At 52.9% G+C, this 16,783-nt stretch overlaps 3 protein-coding genes across 6 annotated transcripts in view; 2 read left to right on the top strand and 1 right to left on the bottom strand.

Annotated features, from left to right (window-relative positions):
• LOC110430950 overlaps nt 1-7,113 on the top strand; it is an 8,737-nt gene extending 1,624 nt beyond the window's left edge. The window contains exon 2 of the mRNA XM_021449223.1: nt 1,757-7,113. Coding sequence (XP_021304898.1) covers nt 4,533-5,723 — 1,191 coding nt within the window. The 5' untranslated portion in view covers nt 1,757-4,532 and the 3' untranslated portion in view covers nt 5,724-7,113. The remainder of the gene's footprint in view (nt 1-1,756) is intronic.
• LOC8085356 overlaps nt 1-11,223 on the top strand; it is a 22,586-nt gene extending 11,363 nt beyond the window's left edge. For all 4 annotated transcript variants that reach the window (XR_002448376.1, XR_002448375.1, XR_002448377.1 and 1 more), the window contains one exon: nt 10,847-11,223. The gene's annotated coding sequence lies outside the window, so the exon portion shown is untranslated. The remainder of the gene's footprint in view (nt 1-10,846) is intronic.
• LOC110431144 lies at nt 8,798-16,783 on the bottom strand. The gene is made up of 6 exons (XM_021449853.1): nt 15,185-16,783; nt 13,890-14,975; nt 13,682-13,784; nt 13,073-13,540; nt 12,767-12,870; nt 8,798-9,241 (listed from the first exon to the last, which is right to left on the bottom strand). Exons 1-6 carry the CDS (start codon nt 16,781-16,783, stop codon nt 8,798-8,800), a joined length of 3,804 nt encoding a protein of 1,267 aa, XP_021305528.1.

Below are 16,783 nucleotides of genomic sequence, written 5' to 3'. Positions count from 1 at the left end.
GCTTTGCTAAGAGCTTGAGAGATTGAGGGAGACTAGAATTGTTTCTTCATAATTCATTGCTTGCTTTCCATTGTGCCCCATGGGCTGAATATAAAAGGTACATAGGACTAACACCTCTTGTGCCTAGACAATATGGTACTATTCCTATAGACAAATAACTAAGAGAGACACTAATTAACACTAATGGGCTTAAGGCCCAACTAGGACACTTGCGCCCTACGGCGCCCCTCTTTATGCCCATGACATCTCCCCCGCCCTTGGAGACCCAGCTCGTCCTTGAGCTGGAGAGCTGAAGCGAAATAGGGTTAAGCCTTTTACATCTCGGCTTTCCCTTTTTATTGAAGACTAAAATATAAGGATATCCACCTGGATCTCATGGAAAGAGCGCCTCTGCTGGCTTCATGTAGGCTGAAGGGTGGAGTGTGAAGCAGCTGACTCTTATGCTGAAAGTGCCTAGCACCACCAGGCACAAGGATGAATGAGATAGCCTTTGATGCCTGATGCTGGATGCTGATGCGAGGTCGCTGCACTGGAAACGCCCATACTTGGACCCCCACTGCAATTGGAGCCGCAGGCCGTATCGGCGAGTCCGAGTGGATGAACACGTACGACAACGTCGAGCTGAGGAGCATGCGTATCTGCCGCACCATGCGACGGACAAGCATTCCTCGCACTGCTGCCTGGAGGCGCACCGTTGCTTGCTCCTTCGATGCTTTTGTGGCACGAAGAGCCTGCGCTCGGCGACGTGCCAGGAGTCCCCGTGCTGCTGCCTGGAGGCGTACAGCTGCCCGGCGTTCACGGTCCTCCTTCTCGAGACGCACCGGAGGCGATCCAGCTGTGCGGTCATCTCCGCAAGGCTGCGTAGGCAGTTGTCGACACCAAGCGACAACCGGTGGAGCGGATTGGGGCACGGAGTTGGTTTGAAGCGCCGCTGTAGGAGCTCGGTGAAGCGACGCCATGTCGGGGTGCCCTCCTCCTGGACTTGGAGGAACCACGTACGAGCGCCATCGTCCAGATGACAGGAAGCCATCCATACCTTTTCTTCCTCCATGATGCGCTCTCGACGAAAGTATGTGTCGTAGCTGTTGATGAAGATGAGGGGGTCGGAATTACCGTCGTAACGCGGAAAACCCAGCTTCTGGAACCGCGGCGGACGATTGTTGTGGTGTTTCCCGGCAGCCGAGCTGTTGCTGGACGCCGAGCACTCAGCGGACAGGGCCTTGATGGCGGCGGCGTTGGCCCTCATGGCGGCTGTGATGGTCGCCAGGGAAGCTTCGAGGTCGTTGGTGCAGGGGGAGGCGGACGGCGGCCTGGTGGTTGTGGTGGCGGCTGTCGGTGTTGGAGTTGTGGCGGCGGCGGCGGATGGTGGTGGGGATCGGGACCTGAATCGATGTTTTTTTTTGGATGAAGAGGATCGTTGGACTCTAGATACCAGATGTTATGGACGAGGTGTATTTGGGATAACTAGACCTTATGCTTTGCCAAGAGCTTTGGGATAACTAGGCCTTATGCTTTGCCAAGAGCTTGAGAGATTGAGGGAGACTAGAATTGTTTCTTCATAATTCATTGCTTGCTTACCATTGTGCCCCATGGGCTGAATATAAAAGGTACATAGGACTAACACCTCTTGTGCCTAGACAATATGGTACTATTCCTATAGACAAATAACTAAGAGAGACACTAATTAACACTAATGGGCTTAAGGCCCAACTAGGACACTTGCGCCCTACGGCGCCCCTCTTTATGCCCATGACAGGTGTGCTTTGCTGTGCTCTGTTCTGTTGCTGCGGACTGCAGTGGTGTGTTCCGTCCATGGTCTGTTCTGCTGCTGCAGACTGCAGTGGTGTGTTCCGTCCATGGTCTGTTCTGCTGCTGCAGACTGCAGTGGTGTGTTCCGTCCATGCTCTGTTCTGTAGCGTTCTATTGCTTGGTGTTCTGTTCTATGCTGTTCTGTGCGGGTACTGCTGTTGTTGAGTGTTGCCTTCTCCAGATAATCATGTCATAGTCCAATCTCATTGTCTTCCCTATGAAGCTTGATGGCCCTTCTAACTATCGAGAATGGGCATTTTCTGTCGAAACAATATTAAGGGGGCCATGGTCTTGCATCCCACTTGACAGACGCTTCTCCAGCTGATAAGTCTAATGATGGTTCTGGTTCTGCTGCAGTGACAGCTTGGGCTAATTATGATGGCCGTGTGATGAGTGCCACTGTTACCAGTATGAAGCCTTTTTTGATAACGAGTCTTGAGCACCATGAGTCCGCTAAGCAGATGTGGGACTATTTGCAGGAGTGATATGTTTAGAATAGCGGCGCTCTTCTGCTTACACTGATGCAATGACTTCATGATCTTCAGCAGAATGAGATGTCCATAGAGGAGTATTACACCGCCTTTTGGTCGTGTGATGGGACCTTTTCTCTCCATGGTTCCTAAGTGTGAGCAAGGGTGTTCTGGAAGTGCTAAAAACAAGTTCATTGAGAAATTCCTCATATATCAGTTTTGTCATGGATTGAGGACTGATTTTGGGCCCATTCATAAGCAGTTGTTAAATGCTCCTACTACATCCATTTTTGATGTTGTTTGCCTTGATTGCTGAAGAGACACGTCTTAGTTCCATGTCACCTTCTGCATCAGTACCTCAGTGTTTTAGCAGCTTCTCAAGAGACCAACATAGTGAAGGGCTGCTCTTCTGAGCCTTGTGAGCATTGCAAGAAGACTTCTACCACCCATGCCTCCAACCCGCCTGGCGCTGCGCCAGCCACGATGTTTGTAGAGGGGTGTCAGGTGAAGTGCCTCTTCCCATCTGAGATGGAGGAACGTCGTCGTTTGGGGTTGTGTTACAACTACAACGAGAAGTTCGGGCACGACCACAACAAGGTGTGCGTTGCCTAATGGGCCAATGTCATGTGGGGGCAAGTAGTACATGTGCAGGGACATGGCCAGTGCGCCAAGCATGCCGCATGCAATGTAGGCGTTTTGGTTAGGCAGGCTATCAACCACGCCTTGTGTTTAGGAGATTACCATCTCTAGGTTGTTAGTGGCCAAGGGCCTATTTACATCTTGTATGAGACTCCAAATCAGGTTTAAGCAATAACAATTGTCTCCACTCCTAATCTCCCTTCTTCAACATAGGGCGCCGAGAGGAAAAACATTGTCCCGTTACCGATCAAGACTACGAGCTTCGTAGTTGAGGTCCTGCCTGTTATGGTGGGCTAAGCCTACCATAGGCGGTCAACTGGCCGTGGCTAGACAATGGGCTCAAGTTTAGACCTGGAGCTTCTCGGTCTCCATGGCAGACGATGGGCTCAAGTTCAGACCTGGAGCTTCTCGGTTGCAGCTTGGATGCTGGAAGGATTTCAGGCAACGCCTGGCGTCGTGTTAAGCTAGGAGTCTTTTGGTTCGGTTTGTTAGCAATATCTAGTTAGCAAGTCTATCGTGTCCCTAAAGAATAAGATTTGGTTATAGGGTCCAGAGTCTTGTATAAGTATACAGTTTGAGATTAATACAAGTTAGCCTGGAATTGTGTCACATAGACACCTTTGGGCGCCTGGCGCTCCCTGCTCTTGCGTTCTCGCGTTCATCGATATAAACCTCCCAGCACAGCTCCGCCGCCTCGCCGCGAACTTTCAAACCCTGACCACCAATCAGCCATAGTTATAGCTTGCGAAGCTTAAGCTCCGCTATTCGTCCCCACCACTGTAGTAACGCTGCCGCTCGCTACCTCTGGCGCCGTCATCCCAACCCAGCCTCCACCTCCGCCACCCATGACAGTCATCTCGACGGACGTGCTCAATGCCTTCACCACCGCCATCCAGGGCCTGCAACGCCAGATGGCGGGCGTGGAGTTTTGTTTCGGCGATCTGGCGCGTCGCATGGCTGTGGTGGATGGTCGTGCCGCGCCGGCCCTCCCCGGGTTTGACAATGTGCCGCATCTCCCGGCGCCCTTGGCGCCATCACTCTCCGTGACGCCGTTCGCACCTCTTGCGTCTACGGCGGCGCCACGGGGCTATACGGCAGTGCCCTTCGTGCCGTGGTCCGCACCATCGACATTCGCGTCGGCCCCAGCGACAGCAGCCCAGCCGTACGGCGTACCGATCAATCAAATCTGTTTTCCCCACTCGCCGTCGCCTGTGCCATCGTTGGACTCCATCATGCAAGGCTCCGTGCCGGTGTCCTCTGCGCCCATGGCCACCCCAACTTCGCGTGTGCATGTGCCACTGGAACCTGAGGGCCAGGTGGTACCCAAGTACTACAAGTTGTTGTTCCCAACATTCGACGGAAAGGAAGGCCCCTTGGGCTGGTTGAACAAATGTGAGCAGTTTTTCAGTGGCCACCAGACACGTCACCAAGATAGGGTCTGGCTCGCTTCGTACCACAGCTCACCAGTGGTACCAAGGGCTGGAGGCCGATGCTGGCCGGCCACAGTGGGACGACTTCTGTGCCCTCTATCAACAGCGATACGGTCCGCCCCTCAGCACCAACCATATCTCCGACCTCGCGCGCCTGCCTTTCACCTCCCCGGTTAATGCATACATGGAGGCGTTCCAGGCACGGGCCACGCACGAAGGACGCCTCGCGCTGGCGCAAAAGGTCAAGCTCTTCACTGGCGGTCTGCCCGACCATATCTGCGTCGACGTGGAACTCCAGGACCCACAAGATCTCCAAAGGGCAATGCATTTGGCTCAGGCATATGAGCGACGGAACGCGCCACTCCGCCTCGCCCTACAGGCTGCGCCACGACGTCGCGTTTCGGGACCACTGACCACGGCATCGTCTGCTACCGATTCGTCTACCGCGACTTCGTCATCAACGGCGGCCGCTTCCAGTCGTCCCTTCAAGCGCCTGTCCCCAGAGGAGATGTCGGAACGCCGCAAGCAGGGGCTTTGTTATAACCACGATGAGCCCTACGTCCGGGGACACAAGTGCGCCCGAGTCTTCTTCCTCGAGGTGGCTGATTATATCGTGGAGGAGCCGGACGACACCAATTGCGACGGGGCACCGGCGCACGGTACTGATCTTCCGCCGTTTGATCTGGATGCGCCTATGATCTCCCTCTCTGCCATCATAGGAATCCGAGGCACGACGACCATGCAACTCCGGGTCAGGATCGGCGTGCACAAGTTCACGGTGCTGCTCGACTCCGGGTTCACCCATAATTTCATTAGCGTGGACGCCGCACGCCGTGCAGACCTTCTCCTCCAAGACAGTTGTGGTGCTCACGTCGTCGTGGCCAACGGCGACCGCGTCGAGTGTCGTCGCCTGGCCGACAATGTCGACCTGAAGATTGGCGACGAGCTATTCCGGATGGACATGTATGCCATCCCCGTGGACGGCTGCGACGTGGTCCTAGGGATTGCATGGCTGCAGACCCTGGGCCCCATCCTATGTGACTTCGCCACGCGTCGGATGGCGTTCTACCTATGCGGTCGGCGAGTCGACTGGGTTTGCATGGGTGCGCCTGACTTGCCACCAGATCGTGCCCCCAGTCGCCTACTCGTCGGCACCCTCTTCTCCGACAACGGCTCCGAGCACGACCTCCTGGAACGCCTCCTCCACGCCTATGAAGAAGTATTCACAGCACCAACCGGCCTTCCTCCGTCGTGCCCGTGCGATCATCGGATCCACCTCAAACGGTCAACGGAACCAGTGGATGTCTGCCCATACCGGTACCCTCAATTGCAAAAGGACGAATTGGAGGCGCAGTGTGAAGCGATGCTACGGTAGGGCATCATACGGCCGAGTACCTCCCCCTTCTCGGTGCCAGTGTTGCTTGTCAAGAAGCAGGACGCCTCGTGGAGGTTTTGCGTGGATTACCGGGCTCAACTCGGTCACCGTCAAGGATAAATTCCCTATACCTGTTGTCGAGGAATTGTTGGACGAGCTGCACGGTGGTCGCTACTTCTCCAAGCTAGATCTTCGGTCGAGCTACCATCGAGTTCGTGTCCATCCTGAGGACGTGCATTTTGAGTTCCTCGTCATGCCATTCGGCCTTTACAATGCGCCATCGACGTTCCAAGCTCTAATGAATCTCGTCCTCAAGCCGTTCTTGCGCCGTTGGGTGCTTGTCTTCTTTGATGATATTCTTATCTATAGCAGGTCATGGATAGAACATATGCAGCATCTTCGCGCCGTCCTCGACGTTCTCCGTGAGCACAACCTTCATCTCAAGCGCTCCAAATGCGACTTCGCTGCCAAGGAGGTCCAGTACTTGGGCCATGTCATCTCGGGCGTTGGCGTGGCCATGGACGCCTCAAAAGTCGCCGCCGTTTGGAATTGGCCGTAGCCCCGTTCCGCTCATGGCCTCCGCGGGTTCCTCGGCCTCGTGAGGTACTATCGCCGCTTCATCAAGGACTTCGGCGCCATCGCGGTGCCTCTCACTCAGCTGCTGCGCAAGGACGCATTTCTATGGTGCGAAGAGGCGGCAACGGCGTTCGACGCACTCAAGGCAGCTCTGTCCTCCGCGCCAGTGTTGCATCTACCAGACTTTGAGCATGAGTTTGTGGTGGACTGTGACGCGTCGGGCTCAGGTTTTGGCGCAGTGCTGCATCAAGGCGCTGGCCCGCTCGCCTTCTTCAGCAGACCCTTCGTCGTGCGACATCTCAAGGTGGCGGCATATGAGCGCGAGCTCATTGGACTGGTGCACGTCGTGCGGCACTGGCTTGCCATATCTGTGGGCGTGTCCGTTCTTGGTGCGCACGGACCATTATGCATTGAAATATATGCTCGATCAGCGCTTGTCCACGGTTCCGCAACATCAATGGATCTTGAAGCTCTACGGTTTCGATTTTCGGGTTGAGTACAACCTGGGACGCTGCAACACCGTTGCCGATGCTCTATCCCGGCGCGACGGTGAGGTCCCTCCTCTGGCCGCCCTCAACGCTGACACGACAGGCTCGGTGGGTGTCTCCTTGCCCGCTTTTGACTTCTACCATGAGCTGTGTCGGGACCTTGCGGGCGATGACGCGCTCCGTCCACGCTATTACGAGGTGGCGGCTGGCGCCCACGGTCCGCCTTAGGCTGTGTGCGCGACGGCCTCCTGCTGAAGGACGGCAAGGTGTTCGTTCCCGCGTCCTCTACGGTCCACGAGGATGTCCTCTAGCTGGCTCACACGGTTGGGCACGAGGGCGTTCAGAAGACGCTCCAGCGACTACGCGTTGTTTTCTACATCGACAACGATTGGCGCGTGGTTTCAGACTTCGTCAGCGTGTGCTCGGTGTGTCAGCGCAACAAGACTGAAGCACTCCACCCGGCTGGCCTGCTACAGCCATTGCCGGTTAAATCGCGTGTGTGGTCGGACATTGCCATGGACTTCGTCGAGTCGCTTCCAAAGGTACATGGCAAGAGTGTCATACTAACCGTGGTGGACAGGTTTTTGAAGTATGTGCACTTCATCGCGTTGGGCCACCCGTACACAACATCCTCGGTGGCCCGGGCATTCTTCAACGACATTGTTCGCCTGCACAGGTTCCCTGAGTCAATTGTCAGTGATTGTGACCCGGTGTTCACGGGGAATGTGTGGCGTGACCTCTTCTGTCGCGCTGGTGTGCAGCTACGCTTCAGCTCTGCCTTCCATCCACAAACTGATGGGCAGTCGGAGGCGGTCAACAAAACCATCTCCATGTACCTCGGCTGCACTACTGGTGACCGGCCTCGGGATTGGCTGGACTGGCTTCTGTGGGCTGAATACTGCTACAATACATCCTACCACATGGCGCTTCGCACAACTCCGTTCATGGTGGTCTACGAGGGCCCTCCGCCGGCCCTGGTTCCATATGAGACCGGCTCGGCAAGCACCAATGTCGCCGACGAGGACCGCGCGGGTCGTGGGGAGTTCCTACAGGAGGTCCGGGCTCGATTGCTCCAGGCATAGGAGTATGCGCGCCGGCACTACGACGCCAAGCATCGTCCCTTGGTGTTTGCGGTTGGCGACTAGGTATGGCTCTGGCTACTGCACCGTGCTGTTCAATCCCTGGTACCGGGGCGTCGCACCAAGCTCAGCTCGTGCTATGTAGGACCCTATCAGGTGGTGGAGCGGGTTGGTCAGGTTGCCTACCGCCTGGGGTTGCCAGAAGGCGCCCGCATCCACGATGTGTTTCACGTGGGCGTTTTGAAGCCATTCCGTGGCGACCCTCCTTCGTCTGTGCCGCCACTACCGCCCCTGCAACATGGACGACAGCTGCTTCATCCTGATCGCGTGTTGCGTTCCCAACTTCGTCGAGGTCAGTGGCATATTCTGGTGTAATGGGTGAACTTGCCGGCATCTGAAGCTCGATGCGTTTCGCGTAGCGCATCCTGACTTTCAACTCAAGGATGAGCTGTTTCGTGAGGAGGGGAGAGATGTTATGGTGGGCCAAGCCTACCATAGTCGGTCAACTGGCCGTGGCTAGACGATGGGCTCAAGTTCAGACCTGGAGCTTCTCGGTCGCCGTGGCTAGACGATGGGCTCAAGTTCAGACCTGGAGCTTCTCGGTCGCAGCTTGGATGCTGGAAGGATCTCAGGCAATGCCTGGCGTCGTGTTAAGCTGGGAGTCTTTTGGTTCGGTTTGTTAGCAATATCTAGTTAGCAAGTCTATCGTGTCCCTAAAGAATAGGATTTGGTTATAGGGTCCAGAGTCTTGTATAAGTATTGGAGGAAAAGCCAACATGCTTAGATTGATTAATTGAATAGGTAACACAGGGGGTTTACATATATAGAGAGGAGAGGGACAGCCCAAGAGGCTAGTCCAACCTGGTGCATGGCACAGGAGTCTAAGCAATGGCACAGGAGCCAAGGGATTATAATAAGTGAAATATTAATTCTAACACCCCCCCGCAATCGGAGCGTCGGTGGAGCGGATGTTCAGATTGGAGCGAAATTCCATGAACACAGTAGAAGGAAGCCCCTTGGTGAAGACATCGTCGAACTGTGAGGTGGTGGGGACGTGAAGGACACGGACAGCACCAAGAGTGACACGCTCACGGACGAAGTGGAGGTCGATTTCCACGTGCTTGGTGCGCTGGTGCTGAATTGGGTTGGAGGAGAGGTAGACGGCGCTGACGTTGTCGCAGTAGACGAGGGTGGCAGACTTCAGAGGGTGATGCAGCTCTTGGAGAAGCTGCTGCAACCAGGAAGCTTCAGCAACGCCATTTGGAACAGCCCGATACTCGGCTTCCGCGCTGGACCGGGAGACGGTAGGTTGCCGCTTCGATGACCAGGAGATGAGGCTGCCACCGAGAAATACAGTGGACGAAAAGCCAACAGGCTTAGATTGATTAATTGAATAGGTAACACAGAGGGTTTACATATATAGAGAGGAGAGGGACAGCCCAAGGGGCTAGTCCAACCTGGCGCATGGCACAGGAGTCTAAGCAATGGCATAGGAGCCAAGGGATTATAATAAGTGAAATATTAATTCTAACAATAAGTATACAGTTTGAGATTAATACAAGTTAGCCTGGGATTGTGTCACATAGACACCCTTGGGTGCCTGGCGCTCCCTGCACTTGCGTTCTCGCATTCATCGATCTAAACCTCCTCGCCGCCAACTTTCAAACCCCGACCACTAATCAGCCATAGTTATAGCTTGCGAAGCTTAAGCTCTAACACTGCCTGCCCTTGACAACCAATTTGATTGACTCCCAAAAGGCCAAAACAGTGGACTTCTCACATTTGCCACCAAAATGTATTTCTTCTTGATTGCTTAGCACCCAAAACATTGACACCCTTGCAGATTTGCTGTTTTGACCTTTTCTAGTGTTCTTATTTTCTTTTCCATTCTCAACCCATATGAATTGAACATTTTGCCCTCTGGCCAGGTTGAGCCCTTCCACAACTTGGGATGAAAATGGTACGGATATTTTTTGACCGTATTCGAAACTAAATCCGTTTAGAGGAGTTTAAATATGTCTGTATCCAAGTCCGGATATTCAACATCCGATACCGAATCCGTATCCGAATACTCAAATCGCATATTTATGATGTCGACATCCAATCGTTTCCTATCTGGCATGGCTGACACTATCCGTATTCGAATCCAAATCCGACTAGAAATATAAAAAACAAATATATCCGATCCGTTTTCATCCATAACCACAACCATCCATTTGCACCCAACAGTGGCAACATGACCCCTGCCTCCTCTTTTTACACCAATGAAGGGTGCATACCGATCAAATAAGTTGAAGTATCAAATATGACTATACAAGATGAGTAGTGATGGTCTGCTGATCATGTACTCCCAAACCATATACACAATGGGGGTCTTCATGGCCAGGCATTGCAGGATGTCAGCCACCACAACTGCCACAAGCGCATCTCCACTGTGTGACCCATGCGGAACGATTTGCTGATGGGAGGTTGGAACAGCTGGCGCAGATGAAGCATCTCCATGTGCACCTTCGTTGCCAGCTCACCAAGAATCCACATCATGTGCCCCCTCATAATTGGCGGTGCCTATTTCAGTGCCAACTGGAGCTGATGTGACGAGGGGGCTTGAAATGGAGATTGACTGCGCCCACTCGGCACTTGGACGTGTTACTACCCATGCCACTGGTTTGGTGTCACCGTCCAAATTGCCTAACCTAGAGCCGGGCCCTCCCAAGAGCAAGAGAGCGAGAGGGAGGGAGCGAGGGCACATATCTCATAGTGTGGCTATGCGAATTGTTTTTCATAAAGCTGTGTTTCTGATTATACTTCATAGGCAGAAAGATATTTTGTCCTTTTTTGTGCATGCTGAACCACTTGAAAAAATTGACCAAGTTTATTAGATTTTCCTTGCTGTTTCAGCACTGCTGCCAGTTTATAGTGAGGTTGGCCTGAATTTAATTATCATTTGAATTTTCTGACATATATCAATGTACCTTTTCAGCTCATAGCTTAATTGATGCTCTCGCAAGGCTGCACAAGGTGGGCTGAATCTTCAAGGAGGGCAAAGGAGCATGAAGAGGAGGGCTGGATTTATATACTGTAATGTTTGACTATGTTCCTTTCATGTACAAAATTTCAATGGATGTTTCTTCTGATGGTAGATCCAGTTAATTTTTGTGAAATTTTGAGATAAAGATAGTTCCAAATTTGTTGATTGTCATGCTAACCATGACCTCTCATTTACCTGGACTTTTTTGCCTATCGGCATAACCAGAACCATTTTTTTCTCTTCTACTGTTCTCGTGAATATTGGTCTTGCAGAGGCTCTATCTGGTTTGGACGTTTCCTGTTTAACAATGAGAGTATTGGTTTTGCAGAGTCTCTATGGTTTGGATATTTGGATGTTTCCTGTTTAACAATGAGTTAACATTTTTTGTTTTATCTTTCTTTCATGACTCTCTTTAGTAGTAAACGCCATGAAGAGTTTAGCCTTGCATACATAAATGGATTAATGCAACTTCCTCAAAGCTTTCTGAGCTTAAGGCTGACTAGGATGGAGCATGGGACATATTGTTACAGAGTTACCTCATTTGGGCATTGGGATTTAAACCTCGAGTTCAGGGCAATGAGTGCAAGGAATGCTCTCTGTCATATAAGTACTGAGCACAATGTATGTATTTCAGCTGAAGGAGTCTGGATCGATTTATTCACCTACTATTCGATGGTGAAGACTGAACTGTCAGCGCGAATACATAGCCCAGAAAATGCTGAATTTTGTATATGACTTTTTAAAATAGAGTTTAAAATACTAATGATGCTCATAACATCAATTATTATAGTATAAAGGCACGATCTGATCATGACAAATAGATGGGGATGGCTTTAAATTATAATTGCATGTCGGTTATATATATACACCTCTTAGTTTCTGGTTCGAATAGAGCAGTTGCTTGGATCCACGAGCCCAGTAGATAAGATTTTTGTTTATTCTATGGGTAAATAAATTAGTCTAAAACACTGCTTTGTGAACTACATGCTTGTTCAACAGCTTTGTGAAAGAAAGGAAAATCAAGTGCATAAAGTGCCAAACTTGATCAGGGAGATGAATAGCCAACTTTGCAAAAAGTGTCAAACTTGATCAGGTTGATGAATACCCAACTTTTGTTTCTAACGTTCCTTCTTTTTTTTCTTTTTTTAATAACCCCATAGTAGTTTTTCTTTTGAGTAGTATATTGCCCGTGCTAACGCTACGGCAGCATCTATGAACAAAAATCAAACTAACAAATATATTTTTAGTAATCAAACATAGATTGAGAAAATATTTATAATTCATACAAAAAGCAATTTAAACAATTTTCAGCAAGAAACATTAGCAATCTGACTGGTTACCAATGAAACCAAATATTTCAACAAGGTAGCAAGTGTGGAAGTAGAACATAAAAAACAAGGAGCAGTGGTATCCTGATCCCTTTTAATACTACAGTGGAGTCTAGAAAAAAAAGATCATAAAACTAAAAGATATGGTATGCGTAATCCTTCATCTTGATGACATTTGAGGGATGTGAAGGTCTCCATCTCATCCTGGTACACACAAACAGGAAAAGGGATTTACTGAATTTTAATTTATATCAACCACTCGTACTAAGAATAGTTAGTAAAACTATTGTAAAACAGAGAGCTAGTAAAACGGAGAGCATAGTTATCTTCTAAGCTAATGACTGGACTATTGTAAACTATGAATGGACTGTTGTAAGCTATGACAGCATCTCGCAAAAATCAGCAAGGAAAAGCACATACATATTCTCTTGATCATGCAAAGTAAATAAACTACACTCAATTACTATTAGCTAATGATCCTTGAACAGTGTATTCACTATTGCATGAAATTGACACTTCACAAATTTAAGCCATGTTGTTGCACCATCGAAATGCTGTCAAGGGCCTCCACACCAAGCTCAGGAGGGCCTTGGCTGCGTAGGTTGTAGCCGGAGGTAGGAGATGGGGGCGCCAGGGTGAGCCTGGCGCCTGGCAGCAGGGGGGTGAGATTGGAGATAGCAGGAGATGAGAGGTTAGAGATAATCACTTCATTGCTTGATCATAACTGAGTAGCTGGATACATCTTATAGGAGCTGAGCTCCATGATTCTAATGCCAGGCATTAACTAGAGCCGGCTAATTACTACTTGACTGCTCTCCTTCTTCTTGAGCCACGCATGGGCCTTAATCACCAGCCGTCCTGGCCTCTTCATGGCCCTGTGCTGCACCTCGTGTTCGAGGCCGGCGGCTGTACTGATGGCCCCACATCACATCTCTCCCCCCTCGACGAGCAGCTCGTCCTCGAGCTGGAAGGTGGGGGTAGCGCTCCTGGAAATTCTCCAAGTCTTCCCAGGTTGCTGATGCAGCAGGTTCATCCGTCCAGTGCACCAGGACTTGACGCACGCCCCTGGCCAGTCTTGCTCGTGTGTTGCGGTCTGGGACTGGCTGAGTGGCGCCGTGGTGGGTAGGAGGCAGAGCTCGTGGTGCTGATGGAGGTGTGCCGATGAATTTCTTGAGGAGGCCGACGTGGAACACATCATGCAGTTTGGTGCCTGCAGGAAGTTCCAGTCGGTATGCGACCTCGTTGATGATGGCAGTGATGCGGTAGGGGCCGTAGAAGCGGGGGCGCAGCTTGCCCTTGGTGGCGCCTTGAAGTGACGCTGGGTGGCGATGGCGAAGACGGAGCCAAACCCAGTCACCCACCGTGAAGTGGACCTCCCTGTGATGCTTGTTGTAGTGCTTCTTGTAGACTTCTTACGCCTGTTCCAGGCGCACGCGTGTATCTCCCAGCAGTTCGTCACGGGCAGCCATGCTCTTGGCCACGGCGGGGACCCGGGACTCTCCTGGTTCATAAGAACGGATGGAGGCTGGGTCGCGGCCATAGACGATGGCGAACGGCGTGGTCTTCAGCGCAGTTTGGAATGCGGTGTTGTAGACAAATTATGCCCATGGCAGCCAGCGAAGGCATTGCCGTGGTCTATCCCCCGTTATGCAGCAGAGATACATCACAATGATCTTGTTAGCAGCTTCAGTTTGGCCATCAGACTGAGGATGGAATGCAGTCATCATCCTCAGCTTGATTCCAGACAGCTTCATCAGTTCTTTCCAGAATATGGAGGTGAACACCGGGTCCCTGTCTGATACGATGGACTGGGGAATGCCATGAAGACGTACAATCTCAGAGAAGAAAGCTTGGGCTACTAACTCCGCTGAGTAAGGGTGGGCGAGGTCAATGGAATGACAGTATTTACTGAATCTGTCCACTACTGTCAAGATAACAGATTTGCCCCCGACTTTTGGTAAAGCCTCAACGAAGTCAATGCCAATGTCTGCCCAAATCGCCGACGGTACTGGCAGAGGAAGCAAAAGACCTGCTGGGTGAAGGTGTTCTGATTTGTAGCGCTGACATGTTGCACAAGCACGCACGAAGTCTTGCACTACTGCACGCAGACTGGGGGAGTGGAAGTCTTGGCGGAGACGATGTAGCGTGCGTTGCACACCTTCATGGCCATTGTCGTGCACAGCCGCCAGGATCTCATGGAGCAGGGGGGCGCCTGGAGGGATGTAGAGGCGCCCCTGGAATGCCATCAGGCCGTCAATGACAGCCCATGGCGCAGAGCGTTTGTTGGTGAGGATCTCTTCGCGGAGGGTGATCAAAGCTGGGTCCTGTTCATTGGCCTGACGGAGGCGTGTGATGAAGTCGAAACAGGGCCCAGTGATTGCCATGGCAGCCAGCTCTTCTGTATCACGGCGGGATAGGGCATCAGCCACGGTGTTGGAGCAGCCAGCCTTGTATTCCACCAAAAAATCAAAGCCCAGGAGCTTTCCCACCCAATGATGCTGCGGGATGGTGGCAAGACGCTGATCAAGTAGGAAGTTAACGCTGTAATGATTAGTGCGGACCAGGAAACGCCGACCCCAAAGGTAAGGCCTCCAGTGGCGGATGGCGAGGACGAGACCAATCAATTCTCGTTCGTAGGCGGCTAGGGACTGGTGTCTTGGGGCCGCCGGCCTGCTGAAGAAGGCGATGGGATGCGTCCCCTGCAGCAGTACAGCCCCGAACCCGTAGGTGGACGCATCACACTCAACGATGAACTGGAGTGTGAAATCGGGCAGCGCCCGTATCAGGGCTGTAGTGACAGCCTTTTTTAGAGCCTGGAATGCTTCTGCTGCTGCTTCAGACCAGGAGAACCCCTCTTTTTTGAGAAGGGCAGTGAGGGGGGCGGCGATCGAGCCAAAATCTTGGACAAATTTGCGGTAGTAACCCGCCAGCCCTAGGAATCCTTGAACTGCCCGTGCTGAACGGGGCACCAGTCCTCCACCGCCTGGACCTTGGCGGGGTCCATGGCCACGCCATTGGCCGAGATAACATGGCCCAAGTACGCGATGGAGGAGGAGCCAAAGGCGCACTTGGACTTCTTGACGAAGAGTCGATGCTGCTGGAGGAGGCTGAGTACAGCGCGGACGTGGCCGAGGTGCTCTGCCATGGACTGGCTATATATCAATATGTCGTCGAAGAAGACCATCACGAACCGGCGTAAGTAGGGCCTCAAGATGTCGTTCATCAAGGCCTGAAACGTTGCCGGCGCGTTGCAGAGGCCGAAGGGCATGACGAGGAACTCATAGAGCCCTTCATGAGTCTGAAAAGCCATCTTCTCGATGTCGCCCGGCCGCATCCGGACTTGATGATAGCCGGAACGCAGGTCCAAATTGGAGAAGAATCGGGCGCCGTTCAGCTCGTCCAGGAGCTCATCGACGACCGGAATGGGGAAGGCGTCCTTTACAGTGATGGCGTTGAGGGCTCTGTAATCGACGCAAAAGCGCCAGGACCCGTCCGCCTTCTTCACTAGCAGCACCGGAGAGGAAAAAGCGGACGAGCTGCGCCGGATCAGCCCTTGTTGCATCATGGTCGCGCACTGCCTTTCCAGCTCATCTTTGTGGGCAGCTGGATAGCGGTACGGGCGGACAACGACTGGTGCAGACCCCGGGAGAAGAGTGATGGCGTGATCCCTGGACCGTGGCAGTGGCATGCCGGATGGCTCGGTGAAGATGGACTCAAACTGGTCCAGGAGCGCGGCCAGGGGGTCGGTGTCGAGGCAAGCCTTCAGGCGTGGTCTGGACGGACCGGAGACGCCTTTCCAACAGACGGCGCGCCCCTGGTGCTGCACTGTCATAGACAGGGCGCCGAAGTCCCAGAGTATAGGCCCCAAGCTGGCCAACCACTGGGTGCCCAGCACCACGTCATGGCCCGCCAGGGGCAGGGCGAAGAAGTCGGCGACGAAGGAGGTCCCCTCGATGGAGAATGCCGCTGCATGGTAGACGCCTGGGCACGGCACCCGCTCGCCATTAGCCATGGTCACTTTCATACCGCTGTAGAGCTGGAGGCGGAGGGAGGTGTGGGCTGCTGCCTCGGCCGCGACGAAATTATGCGTCGATCCAGAGTCTAGCAGGGCCAACAGCGAGACGCCGCCCAGGTTGATGAGGAGTTGCATCGTGTCCCTTGTGCGGACCCCGGCGATGGCGAGGAGGGAGATCGTGGGGTCCTCCAGGTTTACCAGCGGCTCTAGCTCTGCGGGATCCTCCTCCTCGGTGAGGTCCAGGAAGAAGAGGCGCTGGCAGACTCGGTTATGGCCACGGGAGTACCTGTCATTGCAATTGAAGCAGAGGCCCTGGCAGCGGCGGTTTTCCATCTCTGTCGGGGTGAGCCGCCGCACCTGGCGGCCTTTGAAAACCGGCGCAGGGACCCGTCCGCCCATTTGGTGGGGCGCGGGCAGAGCCAGCGGCTGGGCCGGACCCGGTAGGAGCCCATGGCCCATGAGTCGAGGCGCCAAAACGCTAGCCGCGGCGACCGCCGAGGCGCTCTGCTCGCGGATCTCCAACTTGCGCGCTAGACTCATCGCCAT

This window comes from Sorghum bicolor, chromosome 10, assembly GCF_000003195.3.
Source record: "Sorghum bicolor cultivar BTx623 chromosome 10, Sorghum_bicolor_NCBIv3, whole genome shotgun sequence".
Lineage (NCBI taxonomy): Eukaryota > Viridiplantae > Streptophyta > Magnoliopsida > Poales > Poaceae > Sorghum > Sorghum bicolor.
Note: the sequence above shows the minus strand (reverse complement) of the source record. Positions and strands in the feature narration are given on the sequence as shown.